This window comes from Drosophila rhopaloa, unplaced genomic scaffold (assembly GCF_018152115.1).
Source record: "Drosophila rhopaloa isolate 14029-0021.01 unplaced genomic scaffold, ASM1815211v1 contig_150, whole genome shotgun sequence".
Taxonomy (NCBI): Eukaryota; Metazoa; Arthropoda; class Insecta; order Diptera; family Drosophilidae; genus Drosophila; species Drosophila rhopaloa.
The window spans coordinates 1,638,634-1,657,936 of NW_025335029.1; the positions used below are offsets into that span (position 1 = coordinate 1,638,634).

Genomic DNA, 19,303 nt, shown 5'->3' on the forward strand with positions numbered 1-19,303 from the left:
AAGTCACTGCGTTCGGCTGTGATAATACATAAAAATTGTGAAAAAAGTAAATATCTAAATATATATTTGTTTTGAGTTAGAAGTAATTTATCTAAAAGAAAAATATAAAGATTCGTGAAAGAAAAACACACAGATAGCAATTTTTCAGAAATAGGCTAATTTCAAGTTATTATAATAAATCTATAAGTAACTAAATATTCACGGAATTACTTACTAAACTACTTTAAAAATAAAAATTATCCAGAAAATTGTCAATCGTACAACAATCCAATATACCCCAAAACTTTACTCGTACCTCGCATAAAAATAGAAAGAAACGCAAAATGGCATTTCGCATGCGTTTTCGAGATTGCGACTGCTGGATTCTGAAGGTTGAGGCTGCCGATGAGGATGGGAATGAGGTTGAGGTTGCACGGCACCGAGGTTGAATGACCTAGGACAATAGATTTATGCTTGGGGTAGTTGTTCCATCTTGATTCCGATGCCAACTGCCCGCTGTGCTGATTAAGGGCGTTTTGCCATCTTAAAGAAGGGTTATTATGGGCCATGGGTTATGGTGTGGGTATGTCCCGTTTCGATTGCTTCATTAAAGGGGGCTTTACTGTACTGGGGAGCAATTTCCAGGCAATTTGCAAGCAATTTGATGGGCCAACCTGGTGCACGAGGTTCTCCTAATGAGCCAAGAAATTCCCAAGTAACAATGCCCCAAAGTGAAATGCCAAAACGGTGCGGATTCGACACATCTGCCAACGACTTTCGGTCTGCCAGCCATCTATATATGCATATCCGTATTCCCAAAAGCACATTAGGGCCAAGACGAGCAAAGAGCTGCAATTTGACTTGGCTTCTTGTTGGCTGCTCTCGTCTCGCTTTCTGTGTGCATATTAAATATAACACAAAATGCATATTAAATGGCATAAGCCACAAGCAACGAAAGGTGCATTTGGCCAAAATCCTCCGGGATGGCTTAGCCACTAAAACCTTTAAGACTTGACGGAAACGCTACGGTGTTGTAAAATTTTACAAGTCAACTAGTTTGGTGGCTTTCCGTTTTTCATTTCCCGGAATGGGCTACGTGAGCTTGCGAGTCGAGTTAGTTGAGCTAAGTTTATGAACCCCTGAAGATCCACGGCTTAAGATGATATTCCTGGCGTATCGAGTGGATTAACTTTTTTAACTGTTGTGCGGGAGACTTCAATTTGGTTTAAGCCAACTTTAAGGTAAGGGGAAATAATTCGAATTGTCTCTGAAATATCATTACTGCACTGGCAGAAACTTTAATGGGTTTTTGCCTGCGAGACGTCCAAATCACATAGCTGCCTGTCTAATATAATGTCTTTATTCCATTTTCCATAAAGAGATTACATCTGAAAATTTTAATAACATTTTACTCAAATATAATTGAAAATTTACCCAATTTTAATCGGTCTTAAAACTTGGGATTGTCACAGTCAGCTTAAAATATTATTACATGAAAAAGATAACGATTTGTCGAATAGTTTATGATTGAAATAATGTGAACAGATTATACAGACATTTGTTCAAACTAATAGTTTGAAACTATCATATAGTGGTTGAAAATTCGAATGGCAAACCTCGTTGAATTCGTTACAAAATTTCCAACAAAGTGGCATTTATAAAAATAAAACATCATTTGAAAAATATTTTCGAAAAAAAACCATGACCCCCACCCTTATGACAACTTTATTTAAAAATTGTAATACTAAAATAAAACTTGTTGAATATTTAATTCAATCCACATTAATTATTAATACCCTGCTCTTTTTTTTTAGATTTAGTGTTTTATTTTCAGTGCATTCATCAAATGAACTTTTCGGCCTTTTGCAGCTTATCAGTCTGAGGTCTCGTCAGTATCCTCTGATTGCACTTGCAGCTCATTAAAATCCGAGTCTCAGTCTCATTTGGCCGAATCAAGGAAAAACGCATTAAAAAGGACCATCCAGGACACACTGGCAGAGACAAAAGCAGGACCAAAGAGTTGGGGATAGGGGGGAAAGTGCACTTTACACATTTGTGCGTAATGATTTTCCATTAACGTAAATTTGAATTAACATCGAGTGGCATCAGGAGCAGAGAAAACGTAATTACAACACGTTCAACCCACCAACTCATACCCAATTTCCAGTTTCCACAAGCAAATATCTCCTACACCGGCAGCAGATTCATTTGATAAATGCCAAATAACATTAACTGCATAAACCTGTGAATCCTGCCGAATGCAAAAACCGAAAGGTTGGAGGCTCCTGTTCGAGCCTGCTGTTTATGGTAATTATTTATTTGCCACAGCCGTTGCCATTTTGTTGGACTTTTCATCATCGGCCATTAACATAAAATTTTATTATTATGTCACTGTTCTTTTTCGGTTGTCACGTTGTTTGCTTCAATACTGTTATTGCTTTGTCTGTTTTGCATTGCATTTTCCAAAATGTTGTCCCTGGAAAGTAAAAGTGTAATTGGAAATTGTGGAGATCATAAAAAGTGCCAACAAGTTTGGTCTAATCTTGGGTTGAAGAAATTATAACAATTCAGTTTTGACTTTACACTTTTTTATTTAAGGATTATTTAAAGGTTATCTTAAAATTTATAAAAATACAATGATTTTTATCCTTAAATGAGATAAAAGGTTAAATATTGTTCAATACGGAACAAAGCAAATCAATATTCATGCATATTACTTGTAATAGAAAGCATAGCTATTCATGGTTAAACTCCATTTAATCCCCTTTCCAAATCGCTAAATGAAAACCCCAACTCGTTGACTCCTTAAGCGAATTTCCTCAACCATTTTCCGCAATTAAACAAAAACAACCTGGGTAAGTTCCTAATGCTAAAAGCTGGTAGTCTTCCTTCCGACACCCATTTTTAACCACTTCGCGTTCCGTCTAAATAAAATCCACACCGTCTAATTAAACAAAAGCTCGAGAAGTCGAGGTGTAAGCAGCATAAATGAACATTAACTTGAAAATAATAAAAGTGGAGTAGCTGCAGGACGCCTTGCCTCGAATTTCATGGCATAATAAATGGCTCGCAGACCGATGCGAAAACTTTTCCTCCTCGCCGAGTGATGAAGTAATGAAAGCGCTGAAAGAAAAATTACAATTCACGAGCGCAGCGCAGTTATGAACTTTTTCGCGGTGCTAAATAATGCACACGAAAGTGCTCAGCCAGTCAGGGGTTAACACCAGGGGGGGAGGGGGTTCTTCATTAACTCCAGTGCCGCCAGATGATGATGATGAATTTTGCATAAAATGCTTAAATACCTGCAATTTAACTTTTGTCGGGTGTCGTCCATCTTCCCCTCCTCCGCGGCTTAACCCCCTCTCCCACTTTCTTAACCCCAGGGGGAGGGGGTCGAAAGGAGTCAGTCTCGTCCAGGACATTTCAATATGCAGCTCCGCGTGTTTCTTTTAATTTAAATTGACTTCTCTTGGGTAGAACACGGCGATTCCCAGCGGATTTTTTGGAGCGCGCCAGTCGGGTCAGAAACTAATCAAAAAGCTATAAAAACTTTTTCATGTAGTGGGTAACAATTTGTTTGTGAAGATTTTAGAGAGGTTTTTGGGCTAGATGATGTTTAATAAGGATATATATTCCAAGTTGGAGTATAAGATGATATTGTAAATACCTAATATTAAAAAGAGTAATATTATTCGATTTTAGTTTAAAGAGGTACTAAATATTTACCTACTTTTAAAAACATTTATAATGGCTTTGTCTATTTAAATTAATCTAGTTGGTATTTGGAAGGATATTTTATTAATTAGATTATGGTCATAATAAAAATGTTAAGACACTAAAAATAAACGCATTAAATTATAATAAAGAAGTTAATTTGTAAGCTAGGTAGAATTAGTATGTTGCTTAGAATTTCACTTACTGAGCTAATGAATTCCACATAATCATACAATTGCCTCCAAGATTTAATTGAAGCTTCCAGTAATTCCACAAAATTTTCCCACATTTGCCAGCTATTTGCCTTAAAGTTCAATGTAATTTCAGAGCTGCACTTTACAGCAACTGTCACTGCAATTGTGCATACAAGTACACATAATTAATTAAGGAGCTGACATATACCGCCTCCAACCCGAATCCCCCGCCAAGCCCCCTCATTGTCCTTTTCTTCGCGCAGTCATCATCATTCTTTCCCATCCCTTTGCTAACTGAAATGTCAAAAATGCAAGTGACAAGTGTGAAAAAAGGACGAGCTGAAGAAAAACAAAAGCCAAATGAGGACACACATGTCCGGGGGGGAAGTTGTGGTGGCTTTTCCAACTGCGAGGAGTTTCCATTTTCTGAGGGGTTTCCATTTTCTGGAGGACTGTCCCTTATACCATTGTCTGCTTGAAGACGCAGCGCGTTCGTGCAAAGCAAAATAAATTGAAATTTTAAAATGTATGAAATTAATTTTTGGCGTCGGTGACTGGACTAAAAAGTTCTCTCCAACGCCTCAGATGATATCGCATGATTATTTATCTTTTACGCACACTTACACATCGCCCCGGCACATATGCAAAGGACGTGGGTCGTGGTCCTTTTGCCACTTTCCGAGTCTCGTGTCCTGGGCCTGACACTTGCCAACACACTTTGTCAAGTTTTTAGTATGTTGTCAGCGATTTCCCATTCCCCCTTTATCACTTTGCCTTTTTGTCTTAGCCCTTTTAAGCCATTTGTCAAACACTTGGCATGACGTCACGTGTGGGTGTGGTCGGAAGGGGAGTTTTTCGTGCAGATTTCTTAGGGTATTTACAGCTTCGATTTTGGGCGCTTAACTGTCTCTCGTGTTGTGCGAAAATTTACATATAGATTAGCAACAGCACAGACACACGAACGGACACTTGATGTGAGCCTTCACTGCACTTTGTTCGGCCCTCAACCGATTTTGATGTCGATGATGATGTCTGCAATGCATAAGTGGAAATCATTAAGGGCCCGGTCGCATCTTGTAAACCGGTGCGTAATCCTGCAGGCCTAACCAAACCGAAACACACACTCGAAAAAAAATAAAAAGTGAAAATTAAGATCCAAAATTTAGCCACAAAATTATAAATAAAACTCTGTTTCATTCAAAGAGGTATATTTTTAATATTTATATTTACATGTGTTAATAAAAGAAAAAAATTTTATAATAACCATTTACAGATTTTGAATGAAGTTTTTTCTTTTCTAATTATTTTGCTAAATTTCCCATTTCCCTTATTTAAGAGCACAAAATTTTTAATTTTTGTTTATGAAATTTTAAATATTTATGCTACCAAAATTTTCATTTCAAAAAGGTATATTTTTAATATTTATATTAGTTAATAAAAGAAACAAATTTTATAATAATTTACAGATTTACAGATTTCATAGATAGAAAATTTTGAATAAAATATTTTCTTTTCTTATTATTTTGCTAAACTAATTTTAATAACATAGTAAATATTTATATTCATAAATATTCTAAAAAATATTTATAATTTACGATGAAATGATCAGATAAGGGCTTTTTTTATTTGCCTCGTCAAAACCTCAAAACTATTTTTAAGACAATATAAGTTAAATTTTTTCGCGAGTGCACGGTCAATTGTTTACAGAACAGAGCTGGCAGCTCGGCATTGTTGCCATTTCCGTTCCGTTTCTCTCTCTGGAGCCCATTGTCCATGGCCTGGAAATCCCCTGACAACACTTTGGCCCTTTCACAATGTGCAAAAAGAAAATTTCTGCGAGCAATCCTTGAACAATGCATGAAATAATTGCACAGGCCGGACTGCGAAACCGGGATGAGTGGTGGGGAGGGGAGGGAGGGGAGGAGTGGAAAGTCGAGGTCCTTGCAGGGAGACATAATGATGGGCCGCTGGATATTGGCCGATGATGGGCATTAAAACGCGTATGATGAGGCTTAAGTAGTTACACACACACACACACAGCGCACAATTGGGACTCTTTGGGTATGCGTCCTGGAAAAGGACTCGTTGGGGTTTAAGTGATGCTAACATATTGCCCATACTTGCATGTCCACAGGTTAGGGGAGAATTTCCTCAGAGTTGATATTTCTTTGCTGTGATTACTGTGACTGCATATTGCAAAAATGGAAATCTGTAGCAGAAATTATAAATATTGTTTTGGCAAGGGAAAATGGTTCACGGCTGATGGGCAAGGTGAATGCGGAATTAGTATATTAACATCTGTCGTACATTTCTGTAGGGGATTGTATAAAGAGATGGGTAAAGTTGGTAACTGTTTAGCTAACAGGTACCGCCCTCAGATTTGAAATGTAGAATATGATTTTTGTTTCGCAAAAGATTTAGGTATGATTAACAAAGGATCATGCCTAATAATTGTATTAGAAAGATAATAAGATTTGTGCTTGGAATCATAAAAACTTTTGAACAAATATATAGTTTTTTTGCAATAATGTTATGTATTTATGTAATGTTATTACTTTTAAAGTCACCCCTTTATTAACTTTATTAATATACTCATCCTACATTAAATAATTTTTAATTTTAAAGAATAATTGCATATATTTAAAAAAAATATATACAGACTTATTTTACATGTTCTAAAAATAAATCTTTTAAAATCGGTACCTCCATTTGTCAAAAATTTCAATTCTAATCGTGCTTTCACTTCATTTAACTCATTTTAAGCTCTTTTCACGTCATTAGCTCAATTTCCACCCAACCCATAACTTTTTTGCTCACTTTTGCAGACCCTCGCAGTTGGGCAAATCGATATCCAGCGACCTTGAGCTTGGCATTTATATATTTACAACAATGTAAAGAGCACGTGCTGTCAACTGTGTCAAGAAAAGCTCACCCAGTGCCGCCCACAATTTCTTTGGAGGAGCTCTGTGCTCCCTAAACGAATTTCATTGTCAAGGTCGCACGCACAAAAAGGGAGAGAAAATCCTGAAAATGGGAGGAAATGCCGGCCGGCATGACCTTGAAGCCAATTGAGTGAGAAAAAAGCTTTCGCCGGTAGGGAACTTGTGGAGCAGCACCCACAAATGGCGGCCCCTTGGCCTTGGCGATGGCCTTGAAACTTTGTCAGAGCTCCCTCAGCAAATATGTAACATAGGGGGAGGAAATAAGCTCAATTGGCATTCTGCTTCCTGCTCCCAAGGAATTCTTTCTAAAATGTTAAAATGCTTCAACTTAAATGACATTTATTGAGCATGTGAGACAGAGGAGTAGGAGGAAAAGGGGTTTATCGTTAACTCAATAAAAATAATAATATTTGAACTATAGGTTATTTTAATTTAAATGAGTTTTCTTATAGGATACTAGCTTTAAGCTGATCAAATAAAAAAACAAGAAAAAAATAAATAATTTGAAAGAATTTTAAATGCTTTAGAAAATATATTTTTCTAAGATGTTACATTATTTTATGCATGGAATAATTATATCCAGAGTTGTTTTTTTTTATCGATCCATATCTGGAACCCAAAAAATTCTATGTATTTATTAACTATTTATAATTTTCACTATAACTAAAGTAGCATTTTCCAATATCCTTTTACCTTCACCTCCACCTCTGTTTTCTTGCATTTGCAACTATCCAGAAACAGCTTATAATAATGGATGAGCTGCAGCTTACAGAGGAAAATGGGGGAGCTGGGAGCAAACACTCTTCAAGGTTACAATTGTCGTCAGCGGAAAATGTTTGCAGGAGTTGGAAATGATTTAGCTTGAAGGTCAACCCATTTGGGTGGCCTTTGGGTTGGTCAAGTTTAAGGTTGCAAAGGGGGATATCTTCAAGGACTACTCTCCATTGGATAAGGTTCCTCTTAAAGGATTGTAATTGTAAGACTTGAGTTGAAGGAGGTTTATCTTGAAAGCAGGGTACTAGTTGAGTAAGTTACTAAGTTGAAGGAGACACTATATTAAATGTAAAGCGCAAATAAAGGTGAAGTACTTTAAATTACCATTAAATAGAAATGCAAGCTAGAAAAAATCTTAAAACTATCTTTGTATGTATTAACTATTTAATCAAAAAATAAATATTTTTTCTTTTACATATTTTTTAAAGAAAAATATCCAATATAACATTTAACCATATAAGTACATAAAATAAATTATTTGGCAACCATAAAAAACAAATAAGCGAATTGTAGATGACAAATAAATTACTAAAAACCAGTTTCTATGTAAACCAAAAACCCTAACAAACAATTGTTGATTCATCCGCTTAGAAGCCCAGAGAAATGTGTTTCCGAAATGAAATTCGAGTTTCGAAATAGGAAAACTGAGCCAAACTTCCCCTTAAAGTTAAAACACAGAGCTAGAATAAGTAAGCCCAAGCTAACCCCTGAAATTCGAACTCAACTCGAAACCGCTCCTCGAAAAGCGAACTCCCAAAGAGCTTACGTTTCCTGTGACGTTATTGTACTACGTAAACCAATTTCCCCCAATTTCTCTCTCATTTTCCGACTCTCTCTCTGTTTCTCAGCCACTTTCCCTCCCCCCTTTCCAGTTCCGAAGTAAAGGTAACAAAGGCAGCCGTGTTTTTGGGGTGGTAAACTGACTGTGGTGGTGGTGGTGGCACTTTGTCGGTGGTGTGAGTCCCTGTGGTTGGTGGTTCAATTGGTTGGTTGTTGGCATAAACAAAGCACACACACAATGCACACACACTCACTTCCTGGGGGGTGGTGGAAATTGGGAGGGTGACATTCACCGCGAGAGAGAAAACCCGCTTCCTATAGGAACGGAGAGAGCTATTTTATAAATGTGACTGCAGCAAGGATATTTACAGTCAGTCCACGCTGAAACCTCGACCAGAGAACATTGAATAACAAGCGGAAGCGAAAAGCGCACAGCCAGAAAAGTTCGTCAAAAAGCGACAAGTTTTCCTCGCACGTTTTCCCGCCAAATGAGTCAGACAAATTTTCCAAGTGCTTCGTACGAAAAATAAAAACTTGAAAGAACTTAAAAGTGCAAGCAGTGAAAGGAATACAATTTCCGGGAGATTAAAACTAGAAACTTTAAAAATATTTACTCAACTAAAGTTTAAATACATTTTAAAAATTTATACAAAAATTAAGTTTTGTATAAAATAAAATATCGCAATGGCCATTGCTTATTTCATACCCGATCAAGCCCAATTGTTGGCCAGAAGCAATCAGCAAAATGGCCAACAGGCGGCAACGAGTCCAAGGACAACTGCAACACCTGCTGCACCACCGCAGCAACCGCAACACTCGCCGCAGCAACAGCAACATCAACAGCAGCAACATCGTCCTCAATTCCGTGCCAATATTTCCGTGCCACTGGGAAGTCAACAGGGATCGATGACCATGTCGGAGTTCGGATGCTGGGATCTCCTGGCCCAGATCTTCTGCTACGCACTGAGGATCTACAGCTACAATTCCAGCCAGCGACGGCCGACGGTCATACAGATATCCTTCGAAATCAGCAGCGGCAGTCAGAACAACGATGATGACGATGTGACCGATGCCAACTCCAAGGAAAATTAAATTTCCATTTTTCATCCGGGTGAAGAGAAAGTCTTTTGGGATTTTCTGGAAAAGGCAGGCTCAATCAAAGCGCATTGTGATTTCTTTTTTGGGTATGGACACATGAGGAGAAAGGAGTTTTGTAAAAAAATGGGATATTTCCACAACAAAATAAGAAAAATATTTTTAAACAATTTTTGGTAGAGATAGAGAGGAAAATTCAAAATTTGTCATCGATTTGCTTAAAGTGATATTGATTGTTTGTTACTTTTTTTGGGTGTCAAAATTTTCCGATTTCAGTTTGAGGAAAACATTTAATTTTGCAAGCAAAGGTTTCCCGGTTGGTTCAAACACATTATTACCATACATCATTTTGAGAGCAGCAGCAAAGAAATACTTCAAATGTGTATAATTATCATAAACCTAATTAGTGTCTATACATATGAGTAAAACCACAAGTATCGTATTCAACTAAAAACTAATTGTCAAATATTTGCATTTTAACTACTTACGTATATAAATCCTAAACTAGTTAATACAGAACTACAATACAGAACCAACAAACAAACAAAGATGCAACCGCAGCAACAAGAATAACAAAAGACAACAACTCAATTGTACAAAATAGATTTTAAGCAAACAGCAAATTTTATATGTTTACAAAAAAGAAAGAAAATATAAAATACAAATGTCTACAATATAGCTACAGAATACAAAAAAACCGCCGAACAGAAAAAATAAATTGCAAACCAAAATTAAATAAAGCAACACATTTAAGCAATTTTGATACGAATAATCATGAATAACAAAACTCAAAATGTATTTTACCATTATTATTGATTTTAGCAAAATTCAAAACAAATTATTTAACTTTTTGGCATTGCAAATTAAACAAAAAAAATATTTAAATTAATCGAATGTAAAAAATTAGCATTTGTAAGCAATTAAAATTTTTATAAGACAAACAAGCGAAAAATAAATACAATTTTATAAAAAAAAAACAAAAATATACGTTTCTTATTATTGAAACTTTTCAGAACAACAATCCGAAATTTCGGTTCGTCAGAAGTCAATAATTGAAGATTTAAAAAAAAATTAAATGCATTTGGCACTCTTCAATTTTTTTGGACTCCAAAATGATTAAGTTTCTGAAACTTTAAAGTATATTTCAGAAATAAACAATGTAATGAGTTCCAGACATTAAAAATAGTAAAATTCTAATGTTTGCAAATCTGCAAATATTCAACAATAAAATATCCCATTTTAGTGTACCATAAAGATGAGAAAAAGTGCTTGAACCCTGTAAATGCAATAGTTTTTAAGCTAAAAATCATTCAACAAGCTTTTAAATTTGTATTTTCTAATTTTACACTTCAACTTGCAAGTAAATATTTTTTATAACTTTGAAAACAACCACTATCGAACTAAAATCCTTAAACCCCAAGATCAGATAACCCTTTTGAGCAACGAAATGGCAAAGGACAATCATTCAGTCGTGAAAAGGAGGAGTAAGCAAACATTTAGCGATCTTAATCGTGAAAACCAATATGTCACCTTAAAAGGGAAAACCATTTGTGGATAAAGGCAGACGGGCTGAGAATTTTCCCGTTGTGTCATGCCAGGCACACTCCGCCCAAAAGGGTTAAAAAGCAAAGGTTACGCTTAACCGCAGATCTCAGTCTGTGCCGCCAATGTCCAAGTCATCGGGGTCAAAGGGAAAGAGGGTGTACCCTTTAACGAACCCGGCAACCCATTTAACCCCAGAAGTGAAAAAAGTGTAACATCTGTGGCAGTCGGCGATCTGCGGCGCCTGATAAGTTCGCCAGTCAAATAATAATTATGCAAACATTTCGGGCCGCTAATTTGCCGCCTATCTTAATTTAAATCGCTCAAAAGCGCACTGGAACCAGCGCACAAAAAAAATTGTTTAATTGTCGTGACATGACAATAAGCGACCTGGAAATTAGGGTCCTTCGCTCTCCTTTTTTTTTTTGCGTGTGGCTTGATTTTTTGGCGATGATAAGCGAGGGGGAAATTATAGGGTATGCAAATGCTCTTATAGTGTCGGTCGCGTGTCCTAGATCGAGTTTTCATTCAGGTTTACTTTTAATTCGAATTCCTTTTTAGCGCCTGCAATTATGGTGAGTAGAGAGACAGTTTATGATAACATATTTGTAGTTAATTTACCTAAATTAGTGCCACATATGTTAAGCTGATCTGAGATAGCCAGGTGGGAACTGCAAATAGGTGGAAATTCCATTGAGACACAGGTTGTTGTCGGTAAAAACTTATATACATAAATGGCTAATATTACTATAAGTAGACAAATTGTATGTCCATACAATTCTGAAGTTAGTACTTCATCTGCAACAGATATTTGGACAACTTTATTTAAATTTAATATAAATTTTAATAATTTTGAATATTTATTATTATTGTTTCTATATAGCAAGCGAGAAAAGCCCTTTGACTTTGTTTGCTTACATCACTTGATCAAAGTAGGCATCAAGAAAAAAGAGGAAATTAAAATATTTCCAATAAGGGAGCCAAATTCCAAAACATTTAAGAATGAGCTAGATACTTATATAGTGTCACAAAACAACAAAGCTCGAAGATTTTCATCTGCTGATCATTATGAACAACACCTCGGATAAAAATGATGATAACACCGACTACTTGTGTGACGAAGAGGATGAGGAAAACTCAATTGAAAGCTTCGAAAATACCTGTAAATCAAACAGCTTGAGGAGTGCTCAAGAATCAAGAATTAAAAACACAAGTAATATTCCCAAATGTGATCAGGAAAAGAAGAAAAATCCAGAGAAAAGAAAACCTGAGGCGGATTCAGATAGCAATTTCACTGGTTTTCTAAAGCAGACGAGTGTTCGTTAGTGAGTCGGTTTTTTTGTATTAATAGTTTAGCTACTAATGGTTTTTCGCTTTAGTTCACAATTTAATATAGCCTCGAGTAGGGTGGTTCAACAAAAAGGTCAGGAGATGGATTATCGAGATTACAACTATAGCGAATGTGAGTAATTATTAATTTGAAGTTATGATAATTAGATAATTAGAAGTGAAATAATCTAATATGCCTAAAGATTATTTGTAAGTCGTATTAAAATTGTGCCATTTTAGATCCAGTTTGCTACCCTTCTTGTAGCTGGCAATCCTGTAACACAAATGGACAGGATTTGAATGCCAGAGTTCCTTATGGGCAAGGTCAGTTGGAATCAGCATCCTCTTCGTCCGGGGAAATTGCCCAAGCCGGCAGCTTTTACAGCTATGGAAAATCTCTGCCCGAGGTCGGTTCGGAATCGAATGAGACTATTGTCAATGAACCCAGGGCAGACACTTCGTCTGCCTGTGTGAGTTCTGAGTGCTCCAATGATTCCTGTAACTATTGCTGCTCGATGAGGCAACCTAGTCAGCCTGTTGGTAGCTGCCACTACGAGCAGCGAAATCCTGGCCAGGAGCACCAGCTGAATCTCGGCCAGGAACACCAGATGATGCCAGTGCCAATGGGCGTGGATCCAAGTACGGGGTTTCCCATCTACTGTTACCCGGCTCCAATGAATTATCCAGGCAATGCGATGTATTCCATGCCAGTCATGCAAATGGATCCAAACCAAGCTCAACGAGGAGGAGACGGCCACAATAATGTGGAAATAGGCAGCCAATCATCAGCCTCGTCATCTTCCGCGGAAAATTGTCATCCATCCATGGCTAGTGCTTCATCTAATCAGAATCCAACCAGCTTCGACATGGAAGAATTCATGCGAAAGTATCAGAAAAGTGTTCAGCAGTGTTATGCCACTGCCCAACAAGGTAAGCAAAATCTATTAGCAAACATTAGAAAAATATTTTTATTTTTAAAATGCAGGAATTCAACAATCTTTTGCCAATGCTCAAACTCAGCAGTATTTCAACAACTCACCTCAAAGTACCCAACAATATTATAGCAATTCCAATGAAGGTATAAAATTCGTGAACAAAAATAATAAAAAGTTAACCAATTCTATACATTTAAAATAGGTACCAATCAAAGGTTTGCCAGCTCCAATCAAGGTATGTATTATTTTAATTTAATTTTTTTTCATTCACTTAGTTTTTTTTGCAGCAGCAACTCAACAATATTGTGAAAGCCCAATTCAAGGTATCAAACAATCGTAATTATCTTCAGTTTTGTATCCTTTTCTGTTTTCAGAAAATCAACAGTCTTCTGTTTATCAAGGAATGCAACAAGCCTTTGGTTCACCTCTTGGGGCTCAGCAATATTATCCTAGTCCTAGTCTAGGTATTGCCTAATAAGTGACCATTATATATTCTACAATTTAACAATTATTTTTTAGGTGCCCAACAATACTTTCCCCCTTCGATGGCAATGCCTGCCAATAACTTCTTTGGAAATAATACTGGCCTTATGACCGATTTGCTGCAGACGCACACAGTGTATTCCTCTGACTACAAACCATTTGCCAACGATGGAAACCACTTCAACCACTTTCCCAATGGCATAGACATAGGCTTGGCCCCCGATTCCCGTCCCATCTACGGACCAGTTGGAACCGCTGGCGTGGCTGAGATGAGCACCGGTGGTCAGGTCTATGGCATGGGCGGTGCCTGCGAAATTAACATGAATTCCTATCCTCTAAGTCAAATGAGGTGAGTAATATGCTACTTCAAGCACTGCGAAAAAAAAGCGAAATCCATCCATTTATGACACAATTATTTGATATAAGCCAAAAATAATGTTATGGTGGAACCATGTTTATTTTATATTTATTATATATTTAATATTCGACAGTTTTTCTAAATATTGTTATGAATTTAAATATACTTTCCCATTTCACAGCTATTCAAGTCCTTATAACTACGAGATGCCTGCATCCTCCCCCAACTATATTCAAGCCCCAAACATGGTTATGACCAGTCCTCAGTTTCACACTGGCAATATGGGTGGTTGAATCTAGGTAAGTATAGAGAAAATATTTTATAATTTACTATATATTTCTAATTAATCTATTTAAATTTGTAATCTACAGTGGAAATTGGTTGAACGAAAAAAAGAAGCTTACTTGTGAAAAAAAAAATAATAAAAAATTAAACCAAAGTTCGGGTTAGTTCAATTCAATTAATTGGAAAACTAATACTAATGAAAATTTAATACATTTTAAACCTAAAAATGCAAACACTTAATCTATAATATAAATTAATTTGTTGTTGTAATACAAATGCATTATTCGTTTGAAAAGTATAAGTCCCTCAGTCGTGGGCTTACAATACCATTTGCTTCAAATCTGCCATTCAGAGCCATTAGCCCCTCATGGTAATGACTCACAATAGACCGAGTTCCACCTTCTCAGAACCTGAACTTCGCATGGCATGCACTTTAAGTCAAAGCTAATTACAGTGAGCTAGTCTATTGATTTTAGCAGGAAAGTACACTAACCCGTGAAGGAACCCTCGCATTGAACAAACAAACGGGCGACATCAGTGACCCAGTTTTCCTGCGAAAACCAAGTCGGAAAAGTGGAAGGCGGAAAAAGGGCCAGGCAAACAACGCCCCCAAATGCGAAAAGCCTGTATGTGGAGCGAAAGTGAAACGTAATATGGCCACAAACGAAGCTTCGCATAGATTCTTGGGATGAGATGGGAATATCTGTAGCTATTTCAGTACAGGAAAAGGAAAATCAAATATCAAAGTGCCGACAATAAAAGCTTTGGCCGGTTAATTGTTTGATGTTAAAGACCAAGGCAAAATGAAATTAAGTGAAGTTGAGCAAAGCCTTCTTGAGATTCTTGGATTGACATTTACTGCCGACTATTCATTAATCTCACGATTCATTGGCCCAACTCTAAATTGAAGAAATCTAAACTATTATCTGGCCGAAAAAAACTTGTGTCAACACCCACAAAACCACAGGAGGTTGTCTAGGTCCACAAACAAAACGCGAAAGAAAGAATTTTCCAATGATTTATTTTACGAGGCAACACCTTAAATTTGTAGAAAAGAGAAGTCATGAGTTTGTAACTCCTTCGGTCCCCGAATATGATTAATTGCCCTAAACGAAATTTGTTTCTGACCAGCGGTTGAACACAATTGCGCTTCATTATCAGCATTTTGGCCAGTGACCATCAGCGGCAGTCAATTACCGGTCGACAGTCTCGTTTCTACTTTTCGATCCTACCTACCAATCTGCTTCACTTTTGACCACACTGAAAGAAACAGTTAGTGCTTTAGATAATCTATAATAATTTCTATATATAATTGTATATTGAGTGTCCTTTAAAGTCAGTTGGCAAATTAGTTGAAACGATTCAGTGATATTGAACTCAATTTTTATGAGCTTAAAATATTATGTTTTATTTTTATAATTGTATAATAAATTTGTATACAGTATAATAAGAAAATAAAATAATTATTAAATCACCACATTTTTTTTCGGTGTGCATTCCTCATCTATTGCCCGGGTGTTGTTGTCAATGTCCTGCTGCGCTTTTATTTGTCTTGTGTGCGAGACTCCGACTCGGTATAAATTGGTTTACGCCACTTTTGGGTCATTAACGAAATTGAAAATAGAGACGGACATAAGGAGAGTGTTTGTGTGGAATGAGCTGGCGAAGAACTCGAAACACGGAGACCACCGAGCAGCTATTAAATCAGTGCCACCTATTTTGGTAGTTGGCCAATCATTAGACACCAACGGTGCTTGAACTGTCGGGAGTCCAAGGGATATATATTCCACTCGCTGGGAGATGGAAAGCAGATGGTGGGCCTAACTTCGATTTATCAGTTAATGCGATGGTTATAGATATGGCTTGAGTGTGTATAAAGAAGCGCTTTGGTTTTGTGCCACCTAGTTTTTATTATTTTTAGTAAAAACAAAGTGTCAAGGAAAAATGTGCCACTTCCTTAAATTTAAATTTTAATATTAAGGTATGTTCGTGCCTACTTGAAACTTGAAAAAATAGACTACTTTTAAGAAAAGTATTAATAATAACTGAAATAATAAACTAATAGAACAAAAATATTTAGATTTAAAATGTGATATTAAATCCTTTAAAACTATCTAAAGATTAATTAAAATAAAAATCTGCCTCGAATTTTAGATAAATATTTTACAAGTCGACGACTCAATCAAAATCGGTTGACGGAGAAATCCCACAAAGAGAATTATCTCCGCCACGAGAGCGACTCACTTCTAACCCAAGGATAAACGAATATAATTTAATCAGGGGCACGACTTCAAGTAGGTAGCGACCAAATGTCCAGACAAGACAATAAAAGAAGCGAAAAGGGATCACATCGAAAAAAGGAGAAATCAAAGCGTAGCAAATTCGCCGCGTAGGACTTTCACCCGGAAAAAGAAAGGAGAGCAGAGGACACGGATTGAAATGGAAGGCACGTGACTCCCGAGGCAGAGTCCTTTTGTTTGGATCGAAAGCCGATTATGCCCAGGGTAGCGTAGAGGCATTTGCACTTCATTATTATGAGTTATGATGGAACGCAGCCTGGTCAAGCTGGTCCTCACACAATTATGTCACCCCGGGCAAAAGTTATTATTCGTTCCATTCCATGCAAATCGATTTGCCGTCTATCCGTCGATATTTCTTTTGACATCTGAAGGGTGTGACCAATTTGCATCGGCGAACCGGACACGCGTCGCAATCAGATCAAAGGGAGGGGAATTGCAGAGAATCTCCTATGCAAATGGATGAAATCAATGAATTAGCTTGGACATAGGTCAATCGTTTCCACTTAGTCAAATGTCCCATCGAAGTCGAGTGCCTGCTTAGCCTGGGAACATTTATCCCAGATCAGAATGCGATTTTCCACGCATCTCACATCCCCAATTGGGAACGATTTTTGGTACTGTTGTCAACAGTTAATTGAATTGTCTATTAGTCCAAAAAATAATAAAATTATGCTTCGCACCAGAGTTTTTATTATTTTTAGTGATATTTAATTAAATACATTAATTAAAACAATTGAAGCAATTTATGAAATCTTGTTCCCAGCTTACGATTCTATATCAGGACATCAATTGCTTGTGATTAAAATGACAACAATAAACCTGACAATAAACATATTTATTGTTTTAGATTTAAGGAAATCCCTCTTACAACACACATTTTTTTTTTTTTTTTTTAGGGTCTTAACAATTTTATTTCTAACAAAATCAATTTCTTTTGGGTCCTTTAATGATAAAAGTCTGTTGTTCATCCTGAATCCTTTGATGATAAATGTCTGTTGTTCTTAAAAATGGTTTGCCACCCAAACATATCTTGCAGACAATGCAAGGATTATGCTACTTGTGTTCTCCGATCCAGATGTCAAACCTTTAATCCCCTTTCTCACGGCTATCAGATTGCAAAACTCTTATAACGCACTTCCACTACATAAATTCGCTTGGATTCGTACTGGAAACATTGGCGGTGGATATTGAACCCTTTGCTAAGTGGCAAACATCAAGGGAGCATTTCTGGGCGTTGCAAATGACGACAAATTACACACACCAACTGCTGGGCCAGTGTCTTCAAACAAGAAATTTGCAAACAATATTGATTTCGAAGCGATCAAAATAAAAATTAATCAATGCACTTAAAAATTTCAAAAAACACACATAAAGAAGCGAACTCAACGACGTGGAAAAGGGGAAGGGAATGGAGGGAAACCCTTTATTTTTTTTTTGTGTTGAGCAACCCCTCGCTTGACTTTAAAGTACTCGAGGAAGGAACTTAACTAATTTATAACTTATGACTGCACGGCCATGGACAATTTTCCATGCCACTACAAAGGAGAGCAAAAGCCAAAATTTGACATGAGTAGCGGTCGCTTAGCCGAAACCATGTGTAAACCCTTCTTTAAAATAAAAAATGTTCGGAGTAAACCCCTTCAGCCGGGACATGTGAGTGTGCACATGTCAGCAAGCGAATTAATCGAAGAGAAATGATTTATTTAGCGCTCGGACAGACGAATCGCATCGGTGACCCGGGGAAAGGGTTACAATCCACATCCAATGCAACCCCTCGCGCAATTCCAGTTCGCACCCAAATCAAATTTAAACTGTTTTCAAAACTGCACCTCTTTTGGCTCATTGATGGGCATTTATCGGTTCAGAGGGTTGCCCCTGCATTTTGGGTTTATTTTTTGCCCATTTTAACCGCTGTGAGAACTGCAATTTTTTATCCGCAAATTCACACTGCAATTTTTATTCGTTTTCCATTGAGGGATCCGTTTTTTCTGTTGTGAGTTTCTTACTTCAAAATATTTACGACTTTTGATTTGTTATGTTTTTTCTTGGCGATTTGATTGATTCGAGTAGGGATGATGTTATGATGTGTGCAATTTGCTGCAAGTTTACAATTAATAAAAAACAATTCTGCGAAAGCCATAAAAACATTTTATAAGTCTTATTTCTGGGAATTTTCTAAGCACTTGGAAAAGGAAAGAAATGGGAACTGACGTTTTTTTTATTTATTTCAAAAGGAACAACTTGGAAAGCAGCTGCAAAAAAGGTATTGATCATAAAACAAATTTGTAGGTCATAGAATTTAAATAACTGCTAGGTGAATATTCGAATGTGCAATATCATTTGTGCTAAAAATGTTCCTTCAAAAATAAGCAGAATAACAATGTTATAGCATGTTATCTTTAGTAATAATTATACCCGTTACTCGTAGAGTAAAAGGGTATATTGTATTCGTGCAAAAGTATGTAACAGCTAGAAGGAAGCGTTTCCGACCCTATAAAGTATATATATTCTTGATCAGGGTCACTAGCCGAGTCGATATAGCCATGTCCGTCTGTCCGTCTGTCCGTCTGTCTGTCCGTATGAACGCTGAGAT

General features: G+C 36.8%; 2 protein-coding genes across 4 annotated transcripts; both read left to right on the plus strand.

Annotated features, from left to right (window-relative positions):
• The first annotated feature begins 8,770 nt into the window (after positions 1–8,770).
• LOC108045173 (cell death protein Grim) lies at positions 8,771–10,408 on the plus strand. Its single transcript, XM_017124397.2, has one exon. The coding sequence runs from the start codon at positions 9,068–9,070 to the stop codon at positions 9,473–9,475; it is 408 nt and encodes a 135-aa protein (XP_016979886.2). The 5' UTR covers positions 8,771–9,067; the 3' UTR covers positions 9,476–10,408.
• Positions 10,409–11,959: 1,551 nt separating this feature from the next.
• Positions 11,960–14,594, plus strand: LOC108045176. 3 transcript variants are annotated; one of them, XM_017124401.2, is made up of 10 exons: positions 11,960–12,345; positions 12,400–12,482; positions 12,590–13,279; positions 13,335–13,427; positions 13,487–13,519; positions 13,572–13,607; positions 13,659–13,748; positions 13,804–14,116; positions 14,307–14,424; positions 14,497–14,594. In XM_017124401.2, the coding sequence occupies exons 1-9, from the start codon at positions 12,089–12,091 to the stop codon at positions 14,416–14,418; spliced, it is 1,707 nt and encodes a 568-aa protein (XP_016979890.1). In that variant the 5' UTR covers positions 11,960–12,088; the 3' UTR covers positions 14,419–14,424; positions 14,497–14,594. The 3 variants fall into 3 exon arrangements, with proteins under 3 accessions (XP_016979890.1, XP_016979891.1, XP_016979892.1); XM_017124402.2 differs by having other exon boundaries at positions 13,575–13,607; XM_017124403.2 differs by lacking the exon at positions 13,572–13,607.
• The last annotated feature ends 4,709 nt before the right edge of the window (positions 14,595–19,303 follow it).

What these genes read in the sequence shown, in the direction of transcription:
- LOC108045173 (XM_017124397.2), top strand. Translation starts at nt 9,068, where the DNA reads ATGGCCATTGCTTATTTCATACCCGATCAAGCCCAATTGTTGGCCAGA.
- LOC108045176 (XM_017124401.2), top strand. Translation starts at nt 12,089, where the DNA reads ATGAACAACACCTCGGATAAAAATGATGATAACACCGACTACTTGTGT. An exon ending in TTGTGAAAGCCCAATTCAAG is followed by an intron (nt 13,608 to 13,658) that starts GTATCAAACAAT and finishes TTCTGTTTTCAG; the next exon opens with AAAATCAACAGTCTTCTGTT. An exon ending in TATCCTCTAAGTCAAATGAG is followed by an intron (nt 14,117 to 14,306) that starts GTGAGTAATATG and finishes CCCATTTCACAG; the next exon opens with CTATTCAAGTCCTTATAACT.